This window comes from Sus scrofa, chromosome 6, assembly GCF_000003025.6.
Source record: "Sus scrofa isolate TJ Tabasco breed Duroc chromosome 6, Sscrofa11.1, whole genome shotgun sequence".
Lineage (NCBI taxonomy): Eukaryota > Metazoa > Chordata > Mammalia > Artiodactyla > Suidae > Sus > Sus scrofa.
The window spans coordinates 42,889,047-42,911,697 of record NC_010448.4 but is presented as its reverse complement, the minus strand read 5'-3'; the positions used below and the strand labels follow the sequence as shown (position 1 = coordinate 42,911,697).

Genomic DNA, 22,651 nt, shown 5'->3' with positions numbered 1-22,651 from the left:
AGATAGCCAGACAGGTAGTAAAACTTGGACCTGAACTTGAACAGGAAGATTGCAATTCAATTATTAACTAAAGCAAAGAGGTGAGTGTGGTTTTCTGCACAGTCCCACAAAGGTGTGGGGAAGCAGTTCTTGCTCCTGGGAAGGCACCTCCTCCGTTAAGAACAGGAGGTCACGGGGTCTCGGGAGCACATATTCAAATCAGGAGGGTGTGCTTTGCATGTCATCGGACAAGCGCCTAAGGAAAATATTACCACTTTAAAGTCTTCCTTTAGTCAATGAATAATGAGTGCCTACTATGGGCCAAATATAATATGGGGAGAATTTTCATTTGTCAATGGTGCCATGTTTATAAAACAGAAACACTTTTACCTGGCCTGAAATTCCCAATTTCCTTCCTTTATTCACTCCAATATCCCCAAGAAGATTGCTGGTCCCCTCGGGTCCTCCGCTGAAAAGATTAAAATGTTCTCCTGAAGTTCCAAACAGTGCTTGGTGGGGATCCAGGCCCTTGTAAGCCAGTCCGTGTACATTATCTTTAGGTGTGAAATCCACAGGTGTGACATCTTTGGGTGCAAAGGTCACATTTTCCGGCAAGTAGTCATCATCTTCATCCTATTTCCAATGTGTAAAAGGTGGAATGAAGGTGAGTCACTGCCTGGCGTAAAGCCTGTAAAATACTATTTTCAAATGCAGTGATTAATTTCAAACAGGACAATTATCAAACTTTCATCTATGCTATGACAAATGACTAAGTCAAGTCCCTAAACGCATGACACTAACACAAAAAAATCCATTTTTAAAATTTTTTTTCATTGAAACGCAGTTAATTTATCATGTTGTGTTAGTCTCAGGTGTACAGCAAAGTGATTTAGTTACACATATGTAGCGATTCTTTTTCAGATTCCTTTCCATTATAGGTTGTCATAAAATACTGACTATAGTTTCCTGGTTTGGTTATCTATTTTATATATAGTAGCGTATATACGTTAATCTCAAACTCGCAACTTATCTCTCTCCCACCCCCATCACTTCCCCCTTTGGTAACCATAAATTTGTTTTCTGTCTGTGAGTTTATTTCTTTTTTTTCTTTTTTTTTTCTGCTTTTTAGGTCCACACCCACAACATATGGAGGTTCCCAGGCTGGAGGTCTAATTGGAGCTACAGCTGCTGATCTACACCACAGCCACAGCAACACCAGATCCTCAACCCACTGAGTGAAGCCAGGGATCCAACCCACAACCTCCTGTCGTGGCACTGAGGAAATAAATCCCAATAGGAACCATGAGATTGCGGATTTGATCCCTGGCCTCACTCAGTGGGTTGAGGATCCTGCGTTGCCGTGAGCTGCGGTGTAGGTCACAGACTTGGCTCAGATCTGGCATTGCTGTGCTGTGGTGTAGGCCAGCAGCTACAGCTCTCATTGGACCCCTAGCCTGGGAACCTCCGTATGCCACGAGTGCAGCCCTAAAAAGAAAAAAAAATCTTGAGCAGACTTGGGACATCTATAGGACAGGTATGTCACTGAATACATTATCTGACATAATGAGGACAGTTTTAGGGTAGAAGTCTTTCCCTATAATGGGATCTGATTGATTTCTAAAAATTGTTTCTGACCCTAAATTTCACATTCACGAAGTAACAGACGCTACAGGAGCAAACGGGAGGTTAACATCCCATACAATTACCTCAGAGTCTTCGGAGCCTCCAGGGGGTAATGCGCAGCCATAGATTTTTACTCCAGGATCTATAAAAGAGATTTCACACGCACTAGTCAGGGGCAGCTAAAAATATAGACACCTGACTCACTGACACTGTTCAGAGAGAGACAGCTGAGCTTGTAAAAGGGGCTATGGCTTTAGGGTCAGACACCGATCACTCGCAGATTATTTTCTGCCAGTCCCTGCTCCACCCACCCTCTGGCAATAATGGACATGAGTAACCACCACTGCCCCAGAACCACAGAGAACCTGAAAGAAAGTACTGCTGCCTCCAAGAATTCACAGACTGCCTGAGGAAACCAAGGGCCAGGAATAAATAGAAAATAATCATGTGAAGCTGTAACACAGCTTTGGCCAAGGTAGAAAATGAAAACTTTCACAGGCTGCTGGTGGGAATGAGAACGAGTAAAATACTTCCAGGAAGTTACTGCACAATTCACCCCAAAACCTTTAAATTACGTGCCTATTGGGAGTTCCTGATGTGGCTCAGTGGTAGTAAACCTGACTAGGATTCACGAGGATTCCAGTTTGATCCCTGGCCTCGCTCAGTGGGTTGGGTATCTGGCATTGCTGTGAGCTGTGGTATAGGTCACAGATGTGGCTCGGATCTGGCGTTGCTGTAGCATAGGCTGCAGCTCTGATTCAACCCCTAGCCTAGGAACTTCCATATGCCTTGGGTGTGGCTTTCGGAAAGCCAAATAAATAAATTAATTAAAAGTATGCTGTAGGAATTCCCTGGGGGCCTATCGCTTAAGGACTCAGCATTGTCACTGCTATGGCTTGGGGTACTGCTGTGACTCAGGTTCTTCTCAAGAAACTCCTGCATGCTGAGGGTGCGGCCAAAAAAAAATTAAAAGTATGCTGTAGAATGAATGATGATCAATACACGTACCAGGCTTTTGTCGGCGTGGTCTCCTCTTTACTCGAGGTCCAATTCCTTGTCCTTCCTTCCAACCCATTTTTCTTAGCAATTCAAAACCAACAGATAATCTAGGATTTCAAGGCAATGAAAATCAACTTCTTCTGAAAACACTAGAGAACAGTAGGAAACAAGCAGCTCATATACCTGCCGTGTCTGAGCCCTTTCCCCCATCTGTGCTAGAACTGCATGGCCCTGCTGTTCCCGCTACAGCTGACGGGACTTGGGTGCACGCCTGACCTGGGAAAGTCAACCACATGCCCTCTCTCCCAGGTCTTTGAGGCAGAGGGAGGGAGGGAAGCTACCTCAGTTCTTTTTTTTTTTTTTCCTGTCTTTTTGCCTTTTCTAGGGCCGCTTCCAAAGCATATGGAGGTTCCCAGGCTAGGGTTGAGTTGGAGCTATAGCTGCTGATCTACACCACAGCCACAGGAACGCCAGATCCGAGCTGCGTCTTCAACCTACACCACAGCTCATGGCAACGCTGGATCCTTAACCCACTGAGCGAGGCCAGGGATTGGACCCGCAACCTCATGGTTCCTAATCGGATTTGTTTCCGCTGTGCCATGATGGGAACTCTGCTACCTCAGTTCTTTTTTTTTTTCTGGTTTTTTTTTTTTTTTGCTATTTCTTGGGCCGCTCCAGCGGCATATGGAGGTTCCCAGGCTAGGGGTCGAATCAGAGCTGTAGCCACCGGCCTACGCCAGAGCCACAGCAACGCGGGATCCGAGCCGCGTCTGCGACCTACACCACAGCTCACGGCAACGCTGGATCGTTAACCCACTGAGCAAGGGCAGGGACCGAACCCGCAATCTCACGGTTCCTAGTCGGATTCATTAACCACTGCGCCATGATGGGAACTCCCATGCTACCTCAGTTCTTAACAGCTCTCCAGCCTCTGTGAGTCCCAGTGCCTGGAGTTCTAGAGCACTCCACGTAGTAAGAGTGCAAGGTCCTTAGGAGTTCCCACTGTGGTGCTGGGGGTAGAGGATCTGGCCTTGTCTCTGTGGCCGCATGGGTTCAATCCCTGGTTTGGCACAATGGGTTAAACATCTAGTGTTGGAGTTCCCATCATGGCTCAGCGGTAATGAACCCAACTAGTATCCAAGAGGACACAGATTCAATCCCTGGCCTCGCTCAGTGAGTTAAGGATCTGGAGTTGCCATGGGCTGTGGTGTAGGTCACAGATACTGCTCGGATCCCACGTTGTTGTGGCTGTGGTGTAGGCCAGCAGCTGCAGCTCCAGTTTGACCCTTAGCCTGGGAACTTCCCATATGCCACAGGTCTGGCCATAAAAAGAAAAAAAAAAATCAGTGCAAGGTCCTTTTGGCAAAACCCCTTTTTATACTCGAGCTAGGCTAAGAAGGCTTCTTCTTCTTGCAACCAAACTATCTGTAAGTAAGATCATCATACATATGCAAGGCCATGATGCCAAGATCAGAAAAGCCAGAATTAAATTAATCTTACTTTGCAGGTGTTATGAGGTCATCAAGCAGAGTGGCTCCAGGAATTGGGGCAGTAGCAGCTGCTAACTGTCTGGCTTTTTCTCGGATTCTATCTTTGGTTTTAGAAGCAAAATCGTCTGTGGTGACAATCGCTTTAGGTGCTATCCCAAATTCACTAAGATCCTTAAAAAAAAAGTTCAAACAGAATTACTTACATTATTAGGAAAATGATTAAACATGATACATCACATAGCTTTAATTCTTTTTTTAAAAAAAGTTAAGGAGTTCCAATTGTGGCTCATCGGAAAAGAATCTGACTAGTAGCCATGAGGATACAGGTTCCATCCCTGGCCTTGCTCAGTGTGTTAAGGATCCGGCATTGCCATAAGCTGTGGTGTAGGCCACACTTGGGGCTTGGATCCCGTGTTGCTGTGGCTGTGGAGTAGGCCAGCAGCTGTAGCTCCAATTCAAACTCTAGCCTGGGAGTTCCCATCGTGGCTCAGTGGTTAATGAATCCGACTAGGAACCATGAGGTTGTGGGTTCAATCCCTGGCCTTGTTCAGTGGGTTAAGGATCCGGCATTGCTATGAGCTGTAGTGTAGGTCACAGACGTGGCTCAGATCCCTCATTGCTGTGGCTCGGGCATAGGCCAGCAGCCACAGCTCTGATTAGACTCCTAGCCTGGGAACCTCCATATGCCGCGAGAGCGGCCTTAGAAAAGGCAAAAAGGGAAAAAGACAAAAAGACAAACCCTAGCCTGGGAACTTCCATATGCCAAGGGTGTGGCCCTAAAAAAGCAAAAAGTACACACACACAAAAAAAGTTAAAACTAAGACATTGAGTTACAGATCAGCAGAGTGGCTGATCTACACTAACTCTGGAGAAGCTAAGGCCAGTGGCCGAGGACAGAGGCATGACAGTGTCCACTCAGTGAGGCCACTGCAGGCACTGCCAAGTTAGGCAGACAGGAAGTAAGGGCTGGGTTCTTTGTTCTTCCCAGATAATGTCTCAAAGGTCAGTGTGCAGGGGGCAAACCTTAGAGTCACAGGCAGCAGGCACGCTTGAACACCGATGTGCCAGGCCGAGAGCTGAAGGCTTTGGTGTTTACTGGAATAGTTACCTTCAACTCCACGTCCGACACCTGAGGTCTCTTCCTCTTTCCCCACAGAGCCCTGATGTCACCCAGGCACCTGCCCTGCTCTGCGCCACAGTGCAGTTCAGGTGTGGTGTCCCTGGGGCATGAGCTTGGGGGCAGGGGACTGTTTGGGAGAAGGGGGCTCCTGTCTTACCTAAGATGTCATTCTGATCCCACCTCCCTCACGAGGGGCTGCCTTCAGAATGGGCACGGTAGACAACAGGCCCCAGCAAGTGTGAGGGAAAATCCACCATGGGACTTAATGTGAATGGTTTCTCTGCCCGCAAGAAAAGACTGCAGGGAGTTCCTGTCGTGGCACGGCAGAAACGAATTCGACTAGGAACCATGAGGTTGCGGGTTTGATCCCTGGCCTCACTCAGTGGGTTAAGGATCCAGTGTTGCCGTGAGCTGTGGTGTAGGTCGCAGATGTGGCTCGGATCTGGTATTGCTGTGGCTGTGGTGTAGGCCAGCGACTGCAGCTCTGATTAGATCCCTAGCCTAGGAAACTGCACATGCCACAGGAGCAGCCCTAAGAAGACAGAAAAACAAAAACAAAAAAGGGTTCCAGGACTTCCCTGGTGGCCTAGCGTTAAGCACTCAGTATTGTCCCTGCTGTGGCTTGGATAACTGCTGTGGCATGGGTTCAGTCTCTGGCCTAGGAACTTCCGCATGCCATGGGCACAGCCAAAAGAAAAGAAAAAAGATTCCGGAGTTCCCGTGGTGGCGCAGTGGTTAACGAATCTGACTAGGAACCATGAGGTTGCGGGTTCGGTCCCTGCCCTTGCTCGGTGGGTTAACGATCCGGCGTTGCCGTGAGCTGTGGTGTAGGTTGCAGACGCGGCTCGGATCCCGTGTTGCTGTGGCTCTGGCATAGGCTGGCAGCTACAGCTCCGATTCGACCCCCTAGCCTGGGAACCTCCATATGCCGCGGGAGCGGCCCAAGAAATAGCAAAAAGACAAAAAACAAACAAAACAAAAGATGTAATAGTAGAATAAAATCCATAATAAAAAAATATATATATATAAAAAAAAGATTCCAAGAAAGTCAACCCACTGGATCGTGTCATCCTGGATGTGCCACCTGGCACTAATAGGGCCACCTTGCAACCACAAGGAGAGCTCACGTGAGGACAAGGTGACATGCAGAAGATGCCTGAGAACCTGGGTCCTGGCCGACATCTAGACTTCTTGTTCCCTGAGGTATGTCTCCTTACAGATCATGCTGGTCAAATAGGAAGTGGACCTCCCCTTGCCTCTTACCTGCAGCCTAAAGCATGCCCATGTAAGAATTTTACTCAGTCTTTATCACAAATGAACCCATAACTAGGGTTTAAGGTAACGGAGGTTTGATTTTACAACAAAATGGAACCCACCGTGCAGGCTGGATGGACCACTTTAGAGCCCCCCACTATTTACCCCCAAGAAGTCAGCGGTCATGGTCACTTTAACGAGGTGCCCAGATGCTCACATGGGGCTTCTTGTCACCCCTTTCTCTAGTCCCATCACTTATTATCCCTTAAACTTCAGTGTGCATGAGACTCACAGTGGAAGGTTGTGGACCCGGCTCCAGAGACACTGCACTTTTGGGGCAATTGAGACTTTTTCAAATAAATTTTCCTGGATATGACTTTTCCCCTTATACTCATGACTTTAAAAACGGGCACAAGCATAAGGTGCTAAGCCAACAGACGAGGATCTACTGATGTACTCTGAGGTCCAAATACTGAAAAGACAGACTTTTACAAACCCAGGAAATGGACATCACACACTGAACTCTCCCTTTCTGGGGACAGAGAACGTGCTCCAACAACCAACTCCCACATCCCACCGGCTAACTAGCAGTTAAAGTTCTGCATACTCACCTCTTCATCCATAAAATCTTCAGGACCAAGAACAGATTTGTCTGCTCTGTTCTGTCGCGAAGACACAAAGGAAGACGGTGTCCATCCTTGAAAGAAAAGAGTTTAGACCATTACACTCCTACACGGTATTTTGGTCACTTATTGAACTGATCTTTATACATTCTGAATATTGAACTTTAACCATCTTTTTTTTTTTTTTTTTTTTTTTTTTTGTCTTTTTGCCTTTTCTAGGGCCGCTCCTGCGGCACATGGAGGTTCCCAGGCTAGGGGTCTAATCGGAGCTGTAGCCCTGGCCTACACCAGAGCCAGAACAACGCAGGATCCGAGCCGCTACTGTGAGCTACACGACAGCTCACAGCAATGCCGGATCCTTAACCCACTGAGCAAGGCCAGGGATCAAACCTGAAATCACATGGTTCCTAGTCAGATTCGTTAACCACTGCGCCACGATGGGAACTCTATCTTTTTCTTTTTCTTTTTTCTTTGCAGCATATGGAGGTTCCCAGGCTAGGGGTCAAACTGGCGCTACAGCTGCTAGCTTACACCAGAGCCACAGCAACATGGAATCCAAGCTGCATGTGTGACCTACACCACAGTTCATGGCAACGCTGGATCCCTCACCTACCAGGGATGGAACCTGCAACCTTATGGATACTAGTCGGGTTTGTTTCCACCACGCCACAATGGGAACTCCATTTTTCTAGATCAAACCTGGGGCTGATCACACCACACTTACTTAGGCTGCCTGTGACGTTCACAACAATTTTCCCAGCTCTATGATTATCGATGATTTCAAAACTTGCCAGTTTAACACAGTTAGAAACAGAAACCAGATGATGACTTTGGAACCTGGTCTAATAAAGGACCTGGCATTGCCTCTCTTTTCAGCATTGCTGGTGCTCCTGAGAGCACCAGCCAGGATGTTCATGCACCATTATGGCTGCATAGAAAGATGGCAGAAAGAGCTATTTTCTTTTTTTTTAAGTGAAAGAAAACTCTTTCACCTTCAGGTTTTTAATAAGAGAACAACACACAAGGTGCCTCTGGAAAACATTCCAAACACTCGAAGAACACAAAACACTACAGTGTATGTACTAACATATTTTTTGAAGTTTTTTTTTTTTTTTTTTTAAAGAGAGGTGGTGGAAGGGAGTGAAATTTTTATGACATTTCAATCATTTGCTTTAGCGACACAGTAGCTCGAAGCAGGAAAATCTTACCTTCTTTTGAGCCAACAGTGTTGAAGTAACCAGCAGAGAAACCTCCACTAAAGGCTCCATGAAATCGTTTATACCTTCCTTTTTCATCCCTGACGGTCTGATCCTGAAGAGGAATTGGCTTCTTTGGTCTTTCACCTGAAAAACAAACAAAAAAACCCATTTTGAATGAGAGAGAAGGGGATGGTAAATTAGAAAGGATGTAGGCAAAGGTAATTTTTTTGGGGGGGCATGCACATGGTACATGGACGTTCCCAGGTCTGGGATCAAACCCATGCCATAGCAGCAACCAGAGCCACAGCAGTGACAGTGTCAGATCCTTAACCTGTTGAGCCACCAGAGAACTCCTAAAAGATCATTTCTTAAACATAATGAAGTGTTCACTTCTTGGAACTTGAAATATAATAATTTTAATTAAGTTGCTATTCCCAGACCTTAATAGCTTATGAAATTTAGAAAACAATATATTTTTTCAGGCTTCTTCCTAGCTCTAAGGCAATCATAGATAGCTCTTATTTATATTAGAAATATGTTTTAGCAAAAATGGCCTGCTTGGAGTTCCCGTCGTGGCTTAGTGGTAATGAACCTAACCAGTATCCATGAGGACTTGTGTTCTATCCCTGGCCTTGCTCTGTGGGTTGATCCAGCATTGCTGTGAGCTGTTGTGCAGGTCAAAGACTCAGCTCAGATCCCATGTTGCTGTGGCTGTGGTGGAGGCTGGCAGCTGCAGTTCTGATTTGATCCCTAGCCTGGGAACTTCCATATGCCTTGGGTGTGGCCCTTAAAAACCAAAAAAAAAAAAAAAAAGTCTGCTTTTCCCACTAAGTTCCATTATAAAAACTGAATTATATTGGGGGAAGGGTTTAAACAGATGGAAATGAAATCTGCTGGCGGTAAAGTAGGCAAGTTGCGGGCGTGGCACAGGGCAGGCCGAGGTTTAGGGCAGATGAGACACTTCTATGTCTCTTCTAGAATCAGCATCCTGACTCCAGCATTTTTTCACTGCTATTGTCCATTTTCCCCAAATCCTGAGTTTCCATATTTCTGGGACTCTCTGATTCAACAGTTACTGTTGTTTAAACTTATTCCTTTTCCTACTCTGCTGAAAAGGGCTGGGTTGCTATATGACACAAGAGCAAAGACCTTAAAACATTTTAGCCTCACCTAAAAATTCCTTAATTTTAATGTTTCAGGTACTAGAATGGAACTAGAGACTCTCATACGGAGTGAAGTAAGTCAGAAAGAGAAAGACAAATACCATATGCTATCACTTATATTTGGAATCTAATATATGGCACAAATGAACCTTCCCACAGAAAAGAAAAGCATGGACTTAGAGAATAGACTTGTGGTTGCCACGGGGGAGGAGAAGGGAGTGAGATGGATTGGGAGCTTGGGGTTCATAGAAGCCAACTATTATTTGGAATGGATTAGCAATGAGATCTTGCTGTATAGCACTCAGAGCTACATCTAGTCACTTACGATGGAGCATGATAATGTGAGAGAAAAGAATGTATACATGTATGTGAAACTGAGTCACCATGTTGCAGGGTAGAAAAAAAATAGCATTGGGGAAATAACAATAAAAAAAATTAAAAAAAAAAGTTTCAGGTACCACATGACACAAATAACTGCCTAACTTTATCAATTCCAATTAACAATTCTGAATCAATTTAAAATGAGAAGTAACCATCAAGGTGTTCCCGCTGTGGCACAGTGGGCTAAGAATCCAACTATGGTGGCTCAGGTTGCTGGGGAGGCCTGGGTTCAATCCTCAGCCCAGCACAGTGGGTTAAAGAATCTGGCATTGCTGTAGCCGTGACATAGGTAGCAGCTGTGGTTCCGATTCAATCCCTGGCCTGGAAACCTCCGTATGCTGTGGCTGTGGCCATTAAAAACAAAAACAACTACAACAAGTAACTATCAAGTTAATTCAAACAGTCAGTCCCAGAAAGCAAATTACACAGTAGTCATGCACTTGAAGTTGAGAGTCACAGAGCTCTGGATTTGAAACCCAGGTCCATCTTTACTACACTGGGATTTCAGTCATCTTGACCTCTCTGTGCCTCAATTCCCTCATCTGTAAAATGCAATGACATTAATAGTAATGTCTATTTCACAGTTATTATGGAAATTGGATCAGATAATGTTTGTAAAGTACTTAGCAAGAAGAGAGATACACAATAAATACCTTTAACATACTAGCTGCCATTGCTATTATTATTATTATTATTATACACAGTTGGTAAGATGTGTCCTAAAGCCTATATAGACCTGTTAATGCAATAAAGTCAGTTACTACTTCTGGATGATAGAACAAAAAGTAAAGAAACTTCTAGTCTCATCATCCTAAAATTCTTACTTGTAGCTCATTTAGTTTTTAGGTCATTTCTAAACTATAACCCACAGCAGGGTATTCAAGAGCTCATGTTCTATTCTTTCTTCCTTTTTTTCTTTTCTTTTTTTTTTTTTTTTTTTTTTGTCTTTTTGCCTTTTCTAGGGCCGTTCCCTCAGCATATGGAGGTTCCCAGGCTAGGGGTCTAATCAGAGCTGTAGCCGCCGGCCTACGCCAGAGCCATAGCAACACGGGATCCGAGCTGCATCTGCGACCTACACCACAGCTCACGGCAATGCCGGATCCTTAACCCACTGAGCAAGGCCAGGGATCAAACCCACAACCTCATGGTTCTTAGCTGAATTCATTAACCACTGAGCCACGATGGGAACTCCAGAGCTCAGGTTCTGAAGACAGGAGATTTGGATTCAAATCCGCCTACGCTACTACTTGCTAGCTTTAGTGCTCTTGGGCAAGTTACTCCATCTCTCTCAGACTCAATTTCCTCTATAAAATTAGGGTAATGACCAAACCCACCTTGTACGATAGTGCCAAGGATTAAAAACCATGTGCATTGAGCTGAGTGCAGTGCCCGGCCATAGCAAAGCTCAGTTAATATCAGCTACAATTTCATTTCACTCTAAAGACTGAATTACACCTTGGATCCCCAAGATTTTCATCATTTCTTAGGAATAGAGTACAGAGGCTCCACGATTTCTGGCTAAAGTGGGCCTTCTCAACCACAGCACTTCAGACAGAGTGTGCTGGAGAATTCTTAGTTGGGGAGGGGCTTGTCTTGCACATGGTATGATGGTTACTAGTAACTGTTAGTAGCACCAGATGCCAGTAACACGCTATCCCCAAAAAGCAAGACAAGCAAAAATATCTCCAGATGTTCCCAAATGTCCCCTGGGGGACAAAATCACCCCTGGGTGAGAACCACCGGGCTAAAGTGAGAGGTGCCGGTTTGCTCCCTTCTCCAGCTGCCCTTGATCTAGAAGAGGAGATAAGATCTGCAGACAGCTAAATAGCACCTGGCAGCATCGGATGAGCGCCAGGCCATGTGGCCACCTAGGTCCCACAGGGCTCCAGAGCAGGAGTCGCCGCCTCTAATCACAGCACAGGAAAACTCCAGGGAGGAGGTGGCATTTTAGCCAGGCCCTGTTATCATTACTACTACTAATAACTAACCCTTTCCCTTCCCTCACTTTATCTCATCTATTGTATCCTGATAAGGATGCTCTGATTAAGTAACTGCCTAAGGTCCGAGGCTAACAAGCACCAACCTGAAATCAGATCTCAATGCTACCTCCAAGTCAGGGAAACAACCCATTTTGTCCTCTACTTGTTCCTCACCAAACGCTTACTGAGGGCCTTACTGTGGAAGCTGCCCTGTTCTAGATGCTGGGTGTGGAAAACTAAACCCAACCCCCTCCCTGTCCCCAGGGCACTCAGAGTCTGGCAGAGGGGACCTGTAGGTATGGGGACTGTTCCAATGATGTGCGAGGACCACAAGGACCTTAGGCATGAGCAGAATCTGATAGCTGCAGATAGGGACACAACTCCCCACAGAGGCACTAACTCTGTCAGCAAACAGGAGGTTTAAAGGGGGAAGGTCAGGAGTTCTTACTGTGGTTCAGTGGTTTATGAATCCAACTAGGAGCCATGAGGATGCAGATTCAATCCCTGGCCTCACTAAGTGGGTTAAGGATCTGGCATTGCCGTGAGCTGTGGTGTAGGTCCAAGATGAGGCTTGGATCCCGTGTTGCTGTGGTGCAGGCTGGCAGCTGTAGCTGGGATTTGACCCCTAGCCTGGAAACTTCCATATCCCAAGGGTGCGGCCCTGAAAAAGGAGGAGGGGGGGAAGGTCAGGTGTTCCCTGGTGGCCTAGCAGTTGAGAATCCAGCATTGTCACCACTGTGGCTCAGATCCCTGCGGTGGCCCAAGTTGGATCCCTGACCCAGGAACTTCCGCATGCACAGACACGCATGTCTTTTGAGGGGGGGATGAGATGTTTGAGAAAGGAGTCTAGTCTGACTCGAGGAAAAGGAAGGCACAGAAGATGGAACCAGAAAGGGGAGATAGTGCAGCAGGCCTGGAACACGGTGCTGCAGCGTCTGTGGCGTGTCCTGGGGGTGACTGGCAGCCACAGATCGTTTTAAGTGGGAGAGTCACAGCATCAAGGAAGAGGAATTCGCTCTGAAATTAATCTGAGTGCAGGATGAGCTGGAGATGAAGAGAATTCTACAGTCAAGTAAATGCATCTCAGGAAAGATTAAATAAGCTTTGGTGCCCTTTCCTTCCAGGCCAGAGGACCTATGTGACCATGAGTCTGTGTGGAACAGATCGGCCACTGTCTCTGAACAAATAAACCTTCCTGTCAGGACCAGCAACTTTAATTAAGTAATGGAATCCCTCTTCTACCAATGTCTGTCTAACCTGTCACTAAAACTTCAAAGCAGGAAGTAAAAGTGATTACTGGTCTGCTGTGTTATATTATAAAATGTAATCAGAGTCCACTTAAACTTCAAAGTGCTTAGGAGACAATGAATCAATCCTCAAAAATTCCTAATACTGGAGTTCCCATCATGACTCAGCAGAAACCAATCTGACTAGTATCCATGAGGACGCGGGTTTGATCCCTGGCCTTGCTCAGTGGGTTGAGGATCCGGCGTTGCCATGAGCTGTGGTGTAGGTCACAGACTTGGCTCGGATCTGGCATTGCTGTGGCTGTGGCATAGGCCAGAGGCTACAGCTCCGATTGAACCCCTAGCTGGGACCCTCCACATGCCATGAGTGTGGCCCTAAAAAAAAAAAAAAACTTTTTTTAATAAAAAAATAAAATATTCCAAATACTGAGAAGTTAAAGGATAATTTTTAGGCCAGAAAAAAAAAAAAGTCCATTCCATTTCAAAAGCCTGGTTAGACCATTAAGGTTGATTACAGATTTTGTATACCATCAAAACAGGGAGAATTAGAAAAATATAGGTCAAACAGTTGATGACTTACAATATGTCACTTCACAAAGAAACAACGATGAGACCAGAAATATAGAAAAGACAACTCCTGCCTGGCAGAGCTGTAATACCCTCCACCCATGCATGTTTAACCTTGTCCTCTTCCTGAATATCTAAATTCTAACCAGGTTTCAAGAGGTCCCATCTTGCCTTCTCAGATTTCTCTGTTAGCTTGTGGAGGCTATTTCCTGTCTATATCATAAACCTTAGCACTTGTGAATCTCATACTTTAAAGGTTCTCAACTAGATTTGAAACTCCTTGAATTAAGGATCTTTGTCAACAAATTCTTTGAGATCATGGGATGATGTGTTTGCCAATAAGGCTAATATGACCTTAGACTATATTAAAGAAATTTTTTTTTTTTTTTTGTCTTTTTGCTATTTCTTTGGGCAGCTCCTGCAGCATATGGAGGTTCCCAGGCTAGGGGTCGAATTGGAGCTGTAGCCGCTGGCCTACGCCAGAGCCACAGCAACGTGGGATCCGAGCCGCGTCTGCAACCTACACCACAGCTCACGGCAATGCCGGATCATTAACCCACTGAGCAGGGGCAGGGACCGAACCCGCAACCTCATGGTTCCTAGTCAGATTCGTTAACCACTGCGCCATGACGGACTCCTATATTAAAGAAATTTAACCTAAAATGAAGGACATGCTGGTGATGGCTCTGCTCTACCCACCCTCTGATCCCATATTTGGAGAAAGGCTCTGACAAATTAGGGTCAAGGGGACTTTATTTATTTATAATTATTTTTTTTAGAGCTGCACCTGCAGCATATGGAGGTTCCCAGGCTAGGGTCTAATCGGAGCTGAAGCTGCTGGCCAATGCCACAGGCACAGCAATGATGAATATGAGCTGCGTCTGCGACCTACACCACAGCTCAGGGCAACGCCAGATCCTTAACCACTGAGCAAGGCCAGGAATTGAACCGGCATCCTCACGGATGCTAGTTGGGTTCGCTAACTGCCGAGCCACAACGGGAACTCCGAGGGGACTTTAAATGAAATATATTAGGGAACTGATTGTGGTTCAGGGATGTCTTAGAGGATATACAAGGGGTGTCTTTAAACACCCAAGAAGCTTTCAGAAGACTAGCATTTCTGTCTTTTGTAAGCAATGGGTAGAAACAGGGCCAGCATCTGGCAGAAGTTTCTAATGATTAGAAGTGTTTGCAGAGAGTAAAGGGTAATCAATGGCAACATCCTAGAAGTACGACCAACCTGACAGGATGTGATTAGGATGGAAAAAAAAGGAGAGCCTGCAAATAACTCCTAGAGCACCACACTTCTTCTGTCTTTCATACAGAGCTAGCAGGGCCAAACGTTCTTACATCACTGAACAAAGTCATTAAGTGGATCATATCAGAAACATGGGAGAGGAGTTCCTGTTTTGGCTCAGGGGTAAGCAATGCAACTGGTATCCATGAGGATGCGGATTCGATCCCTGGCCTCACTCAGTGGGTTAAGTATATGGCATTGCCCTGAGCTGTGGTCTAGGTCACAGATGCAGCTCGAATCCTGCATTGCTATTGCTGCGGCTATAGCATAGCCTGGGAACTTCCATATCCTGCACATGCAGCCCTAAAAAGCAAAAAAGAAAGAAAGAAAGAGAGAGAGAGAGAGAGAGAAAGAAAGAAAAAGAAAGAAAGAAAGAAAGAGAAAGAAAGAAAGAAAGAAAGAAAGAAAAAGAGAAAACATGGAAGAGAACCTTGCTTCATTCCACATTCCACCAGCAAGTGTGGTCAGCTCCAAGACACCATCATCGCCCCGCCCCTTTTTGCTAATCTCCCTGCTTCACTCTTGCCCATCCCCAATCTGCCTACCCTCAAAATCCAGGATAGAATAACATTAAAAATATACATCCTTCCCTTGCGTAAACCCCTCCGTGACTCTTCTACATTTAGTATTAAAATCCCAACTCCCCGACCATACCAAGATCCAACCCCACCTTCCCCGCTGACGTCATCGTCTACCAGCCTTTCCCTGGTGCTGTCTGCTCTACCCACATCAGTTCTACTTGTCTCTCAGTTTGCCAGACTGGCTCCGACTTCAGAGCCTTTGCACATACAGTTCGCTTTGCCTGAAATGCTCTTCCACCAGATCTTCGTACAGTCTCCTTCCTCTGTTTCAAGTCTGAGCTCAAACGTCCTCTCCCAGAAAAAATATTGCCTGATCACCGCTCACTCCCTACCCCGGCTCTCACTTGAGCCTGTTCGTCATCTTTCCTTTTGCCATCTGAGCCTCCCATCCATCCCCCCAAAACGTGAGCACTCTGAAAACACAGTGCACGCCTCTCCAGTGGCTGTTCCCAAAGCCTGTAGCAGGCAAGCCTCTTCCCCGGGGCCAGGTAAGGTCTAGCACAGGCTTGTGCATTTTTGTTTCAAATTCTGGACTCCTGGCCTGTTTTCCACAAGCACCGGCGACCAATCTGGCCCGTACCTTCTTCCAGCGGCTCCAGGCCCGTCCCATAGGTGACCAAGTCCTCGTCGCTGTCACTGTCCAGCGCCGCCATCCTGCTCTCTTCCGGGCCCCGCCCCTTCGCTACGGGGGCCTCAACGGCCCAAACACCTTCCGCTCTTTCTCCTCCGCGAACCAAACCGAAGTTCTAAACCACGCCAGGAGTGTCCCTGGCCTTGAATCTGAGCCTGGTAGTTCTCGATCGTGTTTTGTGGGAGGCAGACCCCTGCAGGAGTTGCCTCGGAGGCTTTGGCTGCCATGGCATCCCATCTGGCTTCACCGCGAATGTCAAGAAGAGGCACCTAGGGGAGTTCCCATTGTGGCTCAGCGGTTAACAAACCCGATTAGTATCCTTGAGGACGCGGGTTCAATCCCTAGCCTCGCTCGGTGGGTCGGGGATCTGGCATTGCCGTGAGCTGTGGTGTAAGTCGAAGACCCGGCTGGAATCCTGCGTTGCTGTGGCTGTGGTGTAGGCCGGCGGCTATAGCTCCAATTCGACCCCTAGCCTGGGAACTTTAATATGCTGTGGGTTCAGACCTAAAAAGACAAAAAAATAAAAATAAATAAATAAATAAATAGAAGAATCTGGTGTTGCCACAGCTGTTGGTGTCGGTCGCAGCTGTAGCCTCAGATTCAGTCTTTGCCTGGGAACTTATACATGCCACCAGCGTAGCCAGAAAAGAAAAAAAATGCTGATGGGGAATACCTCCAACACATGTTGTTAAATGAGCAAAACACAGGGGGTGAGACAAGGTGTGTAGGGTGCTTCCATTTATATCAAAAGAAAATGTAAATAGCCAAATGGATTGTGGCAATTACATCCACGATGTAGGGATGCAAGACATCCACAATATACTACAATATATCTCCAGTGAACTCCCCAAAGAAATTGGTAACACTGGTTGCCACTAATTAAAGGAAATCAGAGCAGGAGGTATACATGCATACAGCATTGTACTATTCGAATTTTTTTGTTTTGTTTTGTTTTGTTTTTTGTTTTTTAGGGCTGTACCCACAGCCTATGGAAGTTCCCAGGCTGGGGGGCAAATTGGAGCTGCAGCTGCCAGCATAGGAACACACAGTTTGTGGCAACACTGGATCTTTAACCCACTAAGTGAGGGTTCATGGACACTATGTTGGGTTCTTAACCCACCAAGGCACAATGGGAACTCCTCTTACAGCTTATAGCTACTAAAGAGGCAAGAAAAACTCAATAAATTTATTACTGAGAGTTTACTTAATTGGATACCTGACAATCACCAGCATTTGGTAAAGTAGTCAGAACTAACCTTTCTGATCCAGATCTTCAGGAGGAGAGATTGGATGCTTTCCCTGGAACCCTGGTCACAACATTTAACAGGAGCCTCTAAACAATTTTTTTAAAAACTGTGGAAGCTTAAACATCACATACCCTTCCTTCCTTCCTTCTTCTTTCTCTTCTCTTCTCAGTTGCACCTCCGGCATATGGAAGTTCCCAGGCTAGGGGTCAAAACTGAGCTAGGGGGCTGCACCACAGCCACAGCAATGCCAGATCCGAGCCGCGTCTGTGACCTACATCACAGCTCACAGCAACGCTGGATCCTTAACCCACAGAGCGAAGCCAGGGATTGAGCCTGTAACCTCATGGTTCCTAGTTGGATTCATTTCCGCTGCACCACGACGGGAACTCCTTCATCTGTAATTTACAATGAATTTTATTCACTTAAAGATTACCTTGTGATTTTCCAAGAGAGGATGCACATCAGTTGCCCCCAAAGAAGCCAGTGTTCCTCTTGTCAACAAGCAGGTCTTAGGAGGTGGGACTTGCATTTTATTTGGAGAAACTGAGTGTCTGGATAGTCCACTGCTAGCCCCAGAAAGAAGGGAAAACAAGAGACTTCACAAAATTGTTGTTTGCAGTTGATATTTTAAACTTTGTCCATCTTAGAAATTCCCACTCAAAAGTTCCCATAATGAATCTGACTAGTATCCATGAGGATGCAAGCTCAATCCCTGACCTCGCTTAATGGGTTATCTAGCATTGGCGTGAGCTGTAGCATAGGTCACAGGCATGGCTTGGATCCTACGTTGCTGTGGCTATGGTGTAGGCCAGCAGCTACGGCTCCAATTGGGCTTCTAGCCTGGGTGCTTCCATTTGCAACACGTGTGACCCTAAAAAAGCCAAAAAAAAAAAAAAAAAAAAAAAAAAAAAAAAAAAGAGGAAAGAAAGAAAGAAGAAAAAAAAAGAAAAGAAATTCCCACTCAGTGACTCTTTTGTTTAGAAGCACTGTGGCTCATCAGCAGTTCTTGTGATACCCACCACCAACTGGGTTGACAAATAGGAGGTTAGATATTACTCTCCTGCTGGGTCAGCAGCAACAGCAGCAGCAGCTCTCATTTCCTAATCACAGCAGGATCAGAGATACGGGGTCAGGCCTGTGAGCCCCCTGCCAGGAGCCTTGAGAATGTCTAGGGAGGTCTGGTCCTGCATAGCCCCAAGGAATGACATCCAGATGCTTCATGTGGCCAGGAGATGCATGCTAGGAAGCACAGAGAAGTGCTTCTTTTCTTCTGAGGATGCCCGGGAACTCAGGGTAGGCTGGTGTGTCTTCAACACCCGGATTCGCTTCTTACTCTTTGTTTTTAAAATCTCATGAACCCCCCCTTCTTTTTTTTTTTTTTTTTAAGAAAAGGCAACGCTGGAGTTATGTCGTGGCTCAGTGGCTAACGAATCCAACTAGGAACCATGAGGTTGTGGGTTTGATCCCTGGCCTCGCTCAGTAGGCTAAGGATCCCATGCTGCTGTGGCTGTGGCTTAGGCCCTCGGCTACAGTTGCGATTAGATTGCTAGCCTGGGAACCTCCATATGCCGCGGGTGCGGCCCTAGAAAATACAAAAAAAAAAAAAAAAAAAAAAAAAAGAGAGAGAGAGAGAGAGAGAAAAGGTAACGCTTGGCTTACTTTGCAAGCACATTGTGTTGTGTTCTACCTGCCAAACGCAGCAGTAACTGCGCAAAGGTGTCCTCTGGTTGGGGGAGGGGGCAGAAACTGCCAGGCTGCGGCCAGGAGGGACGAGGCTCCGTGAGCTGGGAGGGGGCGGGAAGGGAAGGGGAGGGTCTTGGCTTAGGTACCCCAGTCCAGATTCTAGGTCTGCTAGGTTTCTACCTCCTGAGTCCACTGATCAGAGGCGGGTGGGCGAGAGGGAGAGGGCGAGAGAGGGAGAGGGAGGGAGGGAGAGAGAGGGAGCGAGAGCTCTGTCCTCAGGAGTCCCTCTTTGCCTCCTAAGCGATTCGCGTCTCTACCGTGCAGTTAGGCGCTTTATACACCGCTTTTGTTTATAATACCTTCGACCATCTGGAGAGAGGGTGATCCAGCCCATTTTGCAGTTGAGAAAACTGAGGTTAAGAAACCTGTTCAGGAGTTCCCATCGTGGTTCAGTGGGAACGAATCTGACTAGTAACCATGAGGACTCATGTTTGATCCCTGTCTTCACTCACTGGATTAAGGATCATTGCTCTGAGCTGTGGTGTAGGTTGCAGCCGCTGGCTCGGATCTGGCATTGCTGCAGTTGCGGCGTAGGCCGGTGGCTACAGCTCCCATTCCACCCCTAGCCTGGGAACCTCCATGTGACTCAGCTGGGACTCTTAAAAAAAAAAAAAAAAGTGTTCAAGGACATTCCTCGAAGTCTATTGGCCACTAAACCTTTTCTGCGGATCCCTCCTTGGGTGAACCTTTTCTCCTCGCTATTCGCAACCCCCAGCGGATCCTCCTAGTCTCTGCAGTGAGGGTGGGGGGACAGAGGCGTTGATCAATACGCCAACCCGCTTGCGCCACCCACCAAGGCCCTCGGTGGGGCAGCCAACTCTTCCTCAGCGTCCCAGACTCGCCTCGGGGTCCCTTCTGGCGTAAGTTGTTCCTGCCCACTCCACCCAAGGCCCAGCGCTCCGGCCGCACCCTCGACCTGCCTCGGGTCTAGTCACTGTCTCCACGGTGTGCGCGCTTCTCCGGTGAGAAGCCGGCGCTACGCCCACGCGCTGCATTTACTCCTACGGCTCCAGACGAAAGGTTGGGTTCCCACTCCCGCCCGCCCTTGCGCCGCGGGGCTGAGGCGGTAAAGACTACGCCTAGCTTAAGCCTCGAGGCTGAAAGAGGGCTAGCAACGCGCGGGGGGATCCTGCTCTAGCTGGTGACCGCCTCGCCTGGGGCGCCGGCTGCACGCAGCCAATCTGGCGCAGGGGCGGGTCCTGGGGCGTGGTCTCGGCGGGTCCCGCCCAGTCTCCGGGGCTCCAGGTCTGGCTTCAGGCAGTGCTGGAGGGGTGGCCGCGCGGGCGGGACGGGGGCGGGGCCAGGCTCCCTCTCAGGCCAGCGCGCCACAGAGCTTCAGTCCGTCCTGCGAGCCCGCGCCGCCAGCATGACTGACACGCTGCTGCCCGCGGCCCCCCAGCCGCTGGAGAAGGAGGGCGACGGCTACTTTCGGAAGGTGAGCGGCCTCGGGCAGGTTGGGAGTCTGCAGGCTCCAGACTTCTTTACCCCAGGCTGTGAAGCGGCTGAGGAGTGAGAGGCTGGGGTCGACGGGGTCGACCGGGCCGGGAGGGGGAGGGGGTGCAGGGCCTGGGGCGCGTCGGGCGGAGGCTGGGGGTGAAGGGTGCGGCTGCGGTGTACCTGGCTGCCGAGTGCATGTGACTTCCGGGACTGAGGGGGCGCTGGGCCGCCTAGCACCTGCGCCGGCGGAGTAGGCGGCCAGGACGGGTGCTCGGGGTCTCCCCCGCTGGCTGGCCGGCCGGCGCGCCTTGGGAAGGGACGGATTCCCAATGCACTAGCGCCCTCGGTTTGGCGGCGCGTGGGGACCCGAGCGCAGCCTCCACTTGAGCGCTCGGTCCGGGCGGGAGCAGGGAAATGGAAACAGCAACTCAGGCAGGTTGGTCTTCCCCTTTTCTCCAGAATGCTTCCAAGGTTCGCTTCTTCGATTTTTTTAGAGGATGGGAGGGGTCCTTGGGCGTTGTCAGCCTTTCTGCCCGGAGTAGCCCAGGAGGGCGTGCGCACCGCAGACGTGGGGGCCGCGATCTCGCCCCCTCTCTACGCTAAAGCGGATTTATCCGATTGTTGGGGAGACCTGCGGGGAGTGCGGGCTCCGTGGGAGCTTGGCGCACAACGTGGCCTCCCGCCCTGAAGGTAACAGTTCGCAGCTCAGTCCCTCAAAAGCAATCCCAACCCAACCTACTTGCCCACAGGTGGCAAGGCTTGGGCTGCAAGGTGCTTTTGAGCCGGCAGTCACGGGGACACCTTCCAGCTTCTTTCTTGTCCGTCCCCATGAGTCTAAAAATAGCTTTTGGCGCTTGGCCAGATTTGACTGGGTGGGTTGAGAAACTGTTTTTTATAACGTTTATGACCGAAGGCAGAGGGCGTAATTATAAACAGGGCAGTGAAACTGTTTCCCACAGAACCATCAATTCTTAATTGTTCCAAACCTAATGATCCAGTCAGTGAATGCTCTTGGCATCTTCCTCCTGCTCCCCTGACGCTGCCTTTGGGCCTTTGCTCTCTGGTGAAGAGGAGAAGGCCCCAGGGGATGGCAGGAAGGGAAATGGCAAACAGGTGAGGAGAGAGTTGGAAAAAATTCTTTTTGGTTAAATTTGCTTTTAGCATTAAAAAAAAATGTAGTTTTAGAATGTATTTAAGTTAAAAGATGTCATCACGGAATTACAGGATTATAACTTCTAATTATGTGTGGCATTTGGTACAGAGGATCACAGGCCATGGAATTGCAGAAGGAGGCCAGGCCTGGGAATCCCTAGGTCTCAGTTCTAGAGCCTCAGCCTGACTGCCACCCCCACCAAATTGCTGTGTAGCCTCCAGCAAGTTGCTGCCTCTCTTCTAGGATTGATTTCCTCCCCCAGCTGTTTGCCCTCTGAACAGGTGGAGGTCTGGACCTACAGCAGCATCTGGGGAAAAATGATAGAGGGAGAGGCAGGAGGGATAGTGAACCCCTGTGACGTTTATGTCTTCCAGAACAGGTTTTCCCAAGGGGTGTGTGTGTGCATAAGAAAGAGTGGATGGCAAGGGAGCGGGGAAAGCTTTCCGGGCTGACTGTTTCTCAGGTGCAGTTTCTCTGCTGGTAGAAAAGAGAATTATGGGTGCAAAGTAAGATGAATCACTGGTTTGCAATCAGAAGCATCTCTTTTGAAAATGAGACCTGGTCATGTTCACCGTTCTCGTTGCCCTCCTCGAAAGAATGCTCTTTGTACGCGGCTAATAAAAGGTGACGATGTGGAACCTTACCCGATGTGTGATCTGAGCCAGTTTGTCCTACAACAAATGCTCCTTGAATGAAACGTGCATTTTACAGGTGAGGAAGAGGAGGAAGGGCACTTCTAGTGGAGGGAACAGCTTGGGTGAAGGCACGAGAATGTGAGCACTTGTGAGTGAGCCCTCTAGGCCGTGGAGGTGTAAGTGGAAATTAGGATATTTGGGGGTCCTGCATCCTGGATGCATGGAAAGGGGAACCGAGGGATCTATCGAAGTGTTTCATGCAGGACCAGACATGTGAGATTTATGTTACAGAAAGACCACTTT

General features: G+C 47.9%; 2 protein-coding genes across 3 annotated transcripts in view; one reads left to right on the top strand and one right to left on the bottom strand.

Annotated features, from left to right (window-relative positions):
• GPATCH1 (G-patch domain containing 1) overlaps positions 1 to 16,210 on the bottom strand; it is a 46,073-nt gene extending 29,863 nt beyond the window's left edge. The window contains exons 1-7 of one of the 2 annotated variants that reach the window (XM_021094288.1): positions 16,083 to 16,210; positions 8,297 to 8,431; positions 7,077 to 7,162; positions 4,102 to 4,262; positions 2,611 to 2,708; positions 1,686 to 1,744; positions 370 to 612 (exon numbers count right to left, since the gene is read on the bottom strand). In XM_021094288.1, the coding sequence (XP_020949947.1) occupies positions 370 to 612; positions 1,686 to 1,744; positions 2,611 to 2,708; positions 4,102 to 4,262; positions 7,077 to 7,162; positions 8,297 to 8,431; positions 16,083 to 16,155 (855 nt within the window). In that variant the 5' untranslated portion in view covers positions 16,156 to 16,210. The remainder of the gene's footprint in view (positions 1 to 369; positions 613 to 1,685; positions 1,745 to 2,610; positions 2,709 to 4,101; positions 4,263 to 7,076; positions 7,163 to 8,296; positions 8,432 to 16,082) is intronic. The other variant, XM_021094289.1, reaches the window with a different exon arrangement.
• The window catches only part of RHPN2 (rhophilin Rho GTPase binding protein 2), a 70,777-nt gene continuing 68,483 nt past the window's right edge, over positions 20,358 to 22,651 (top strand). The window contains exon 1 of the mRNA XM_021094286.1: positions 20,358 to 20,558. Coding sequence (XP_020949945.1) covers positions 20,490 to 20,558 — 69 coding nt within the window. The 5' untranslated portion in view covers positions 20,358 to 20,489. The remainder of the gene's footprint in view (positions 20,559 to 22,651) is intronic.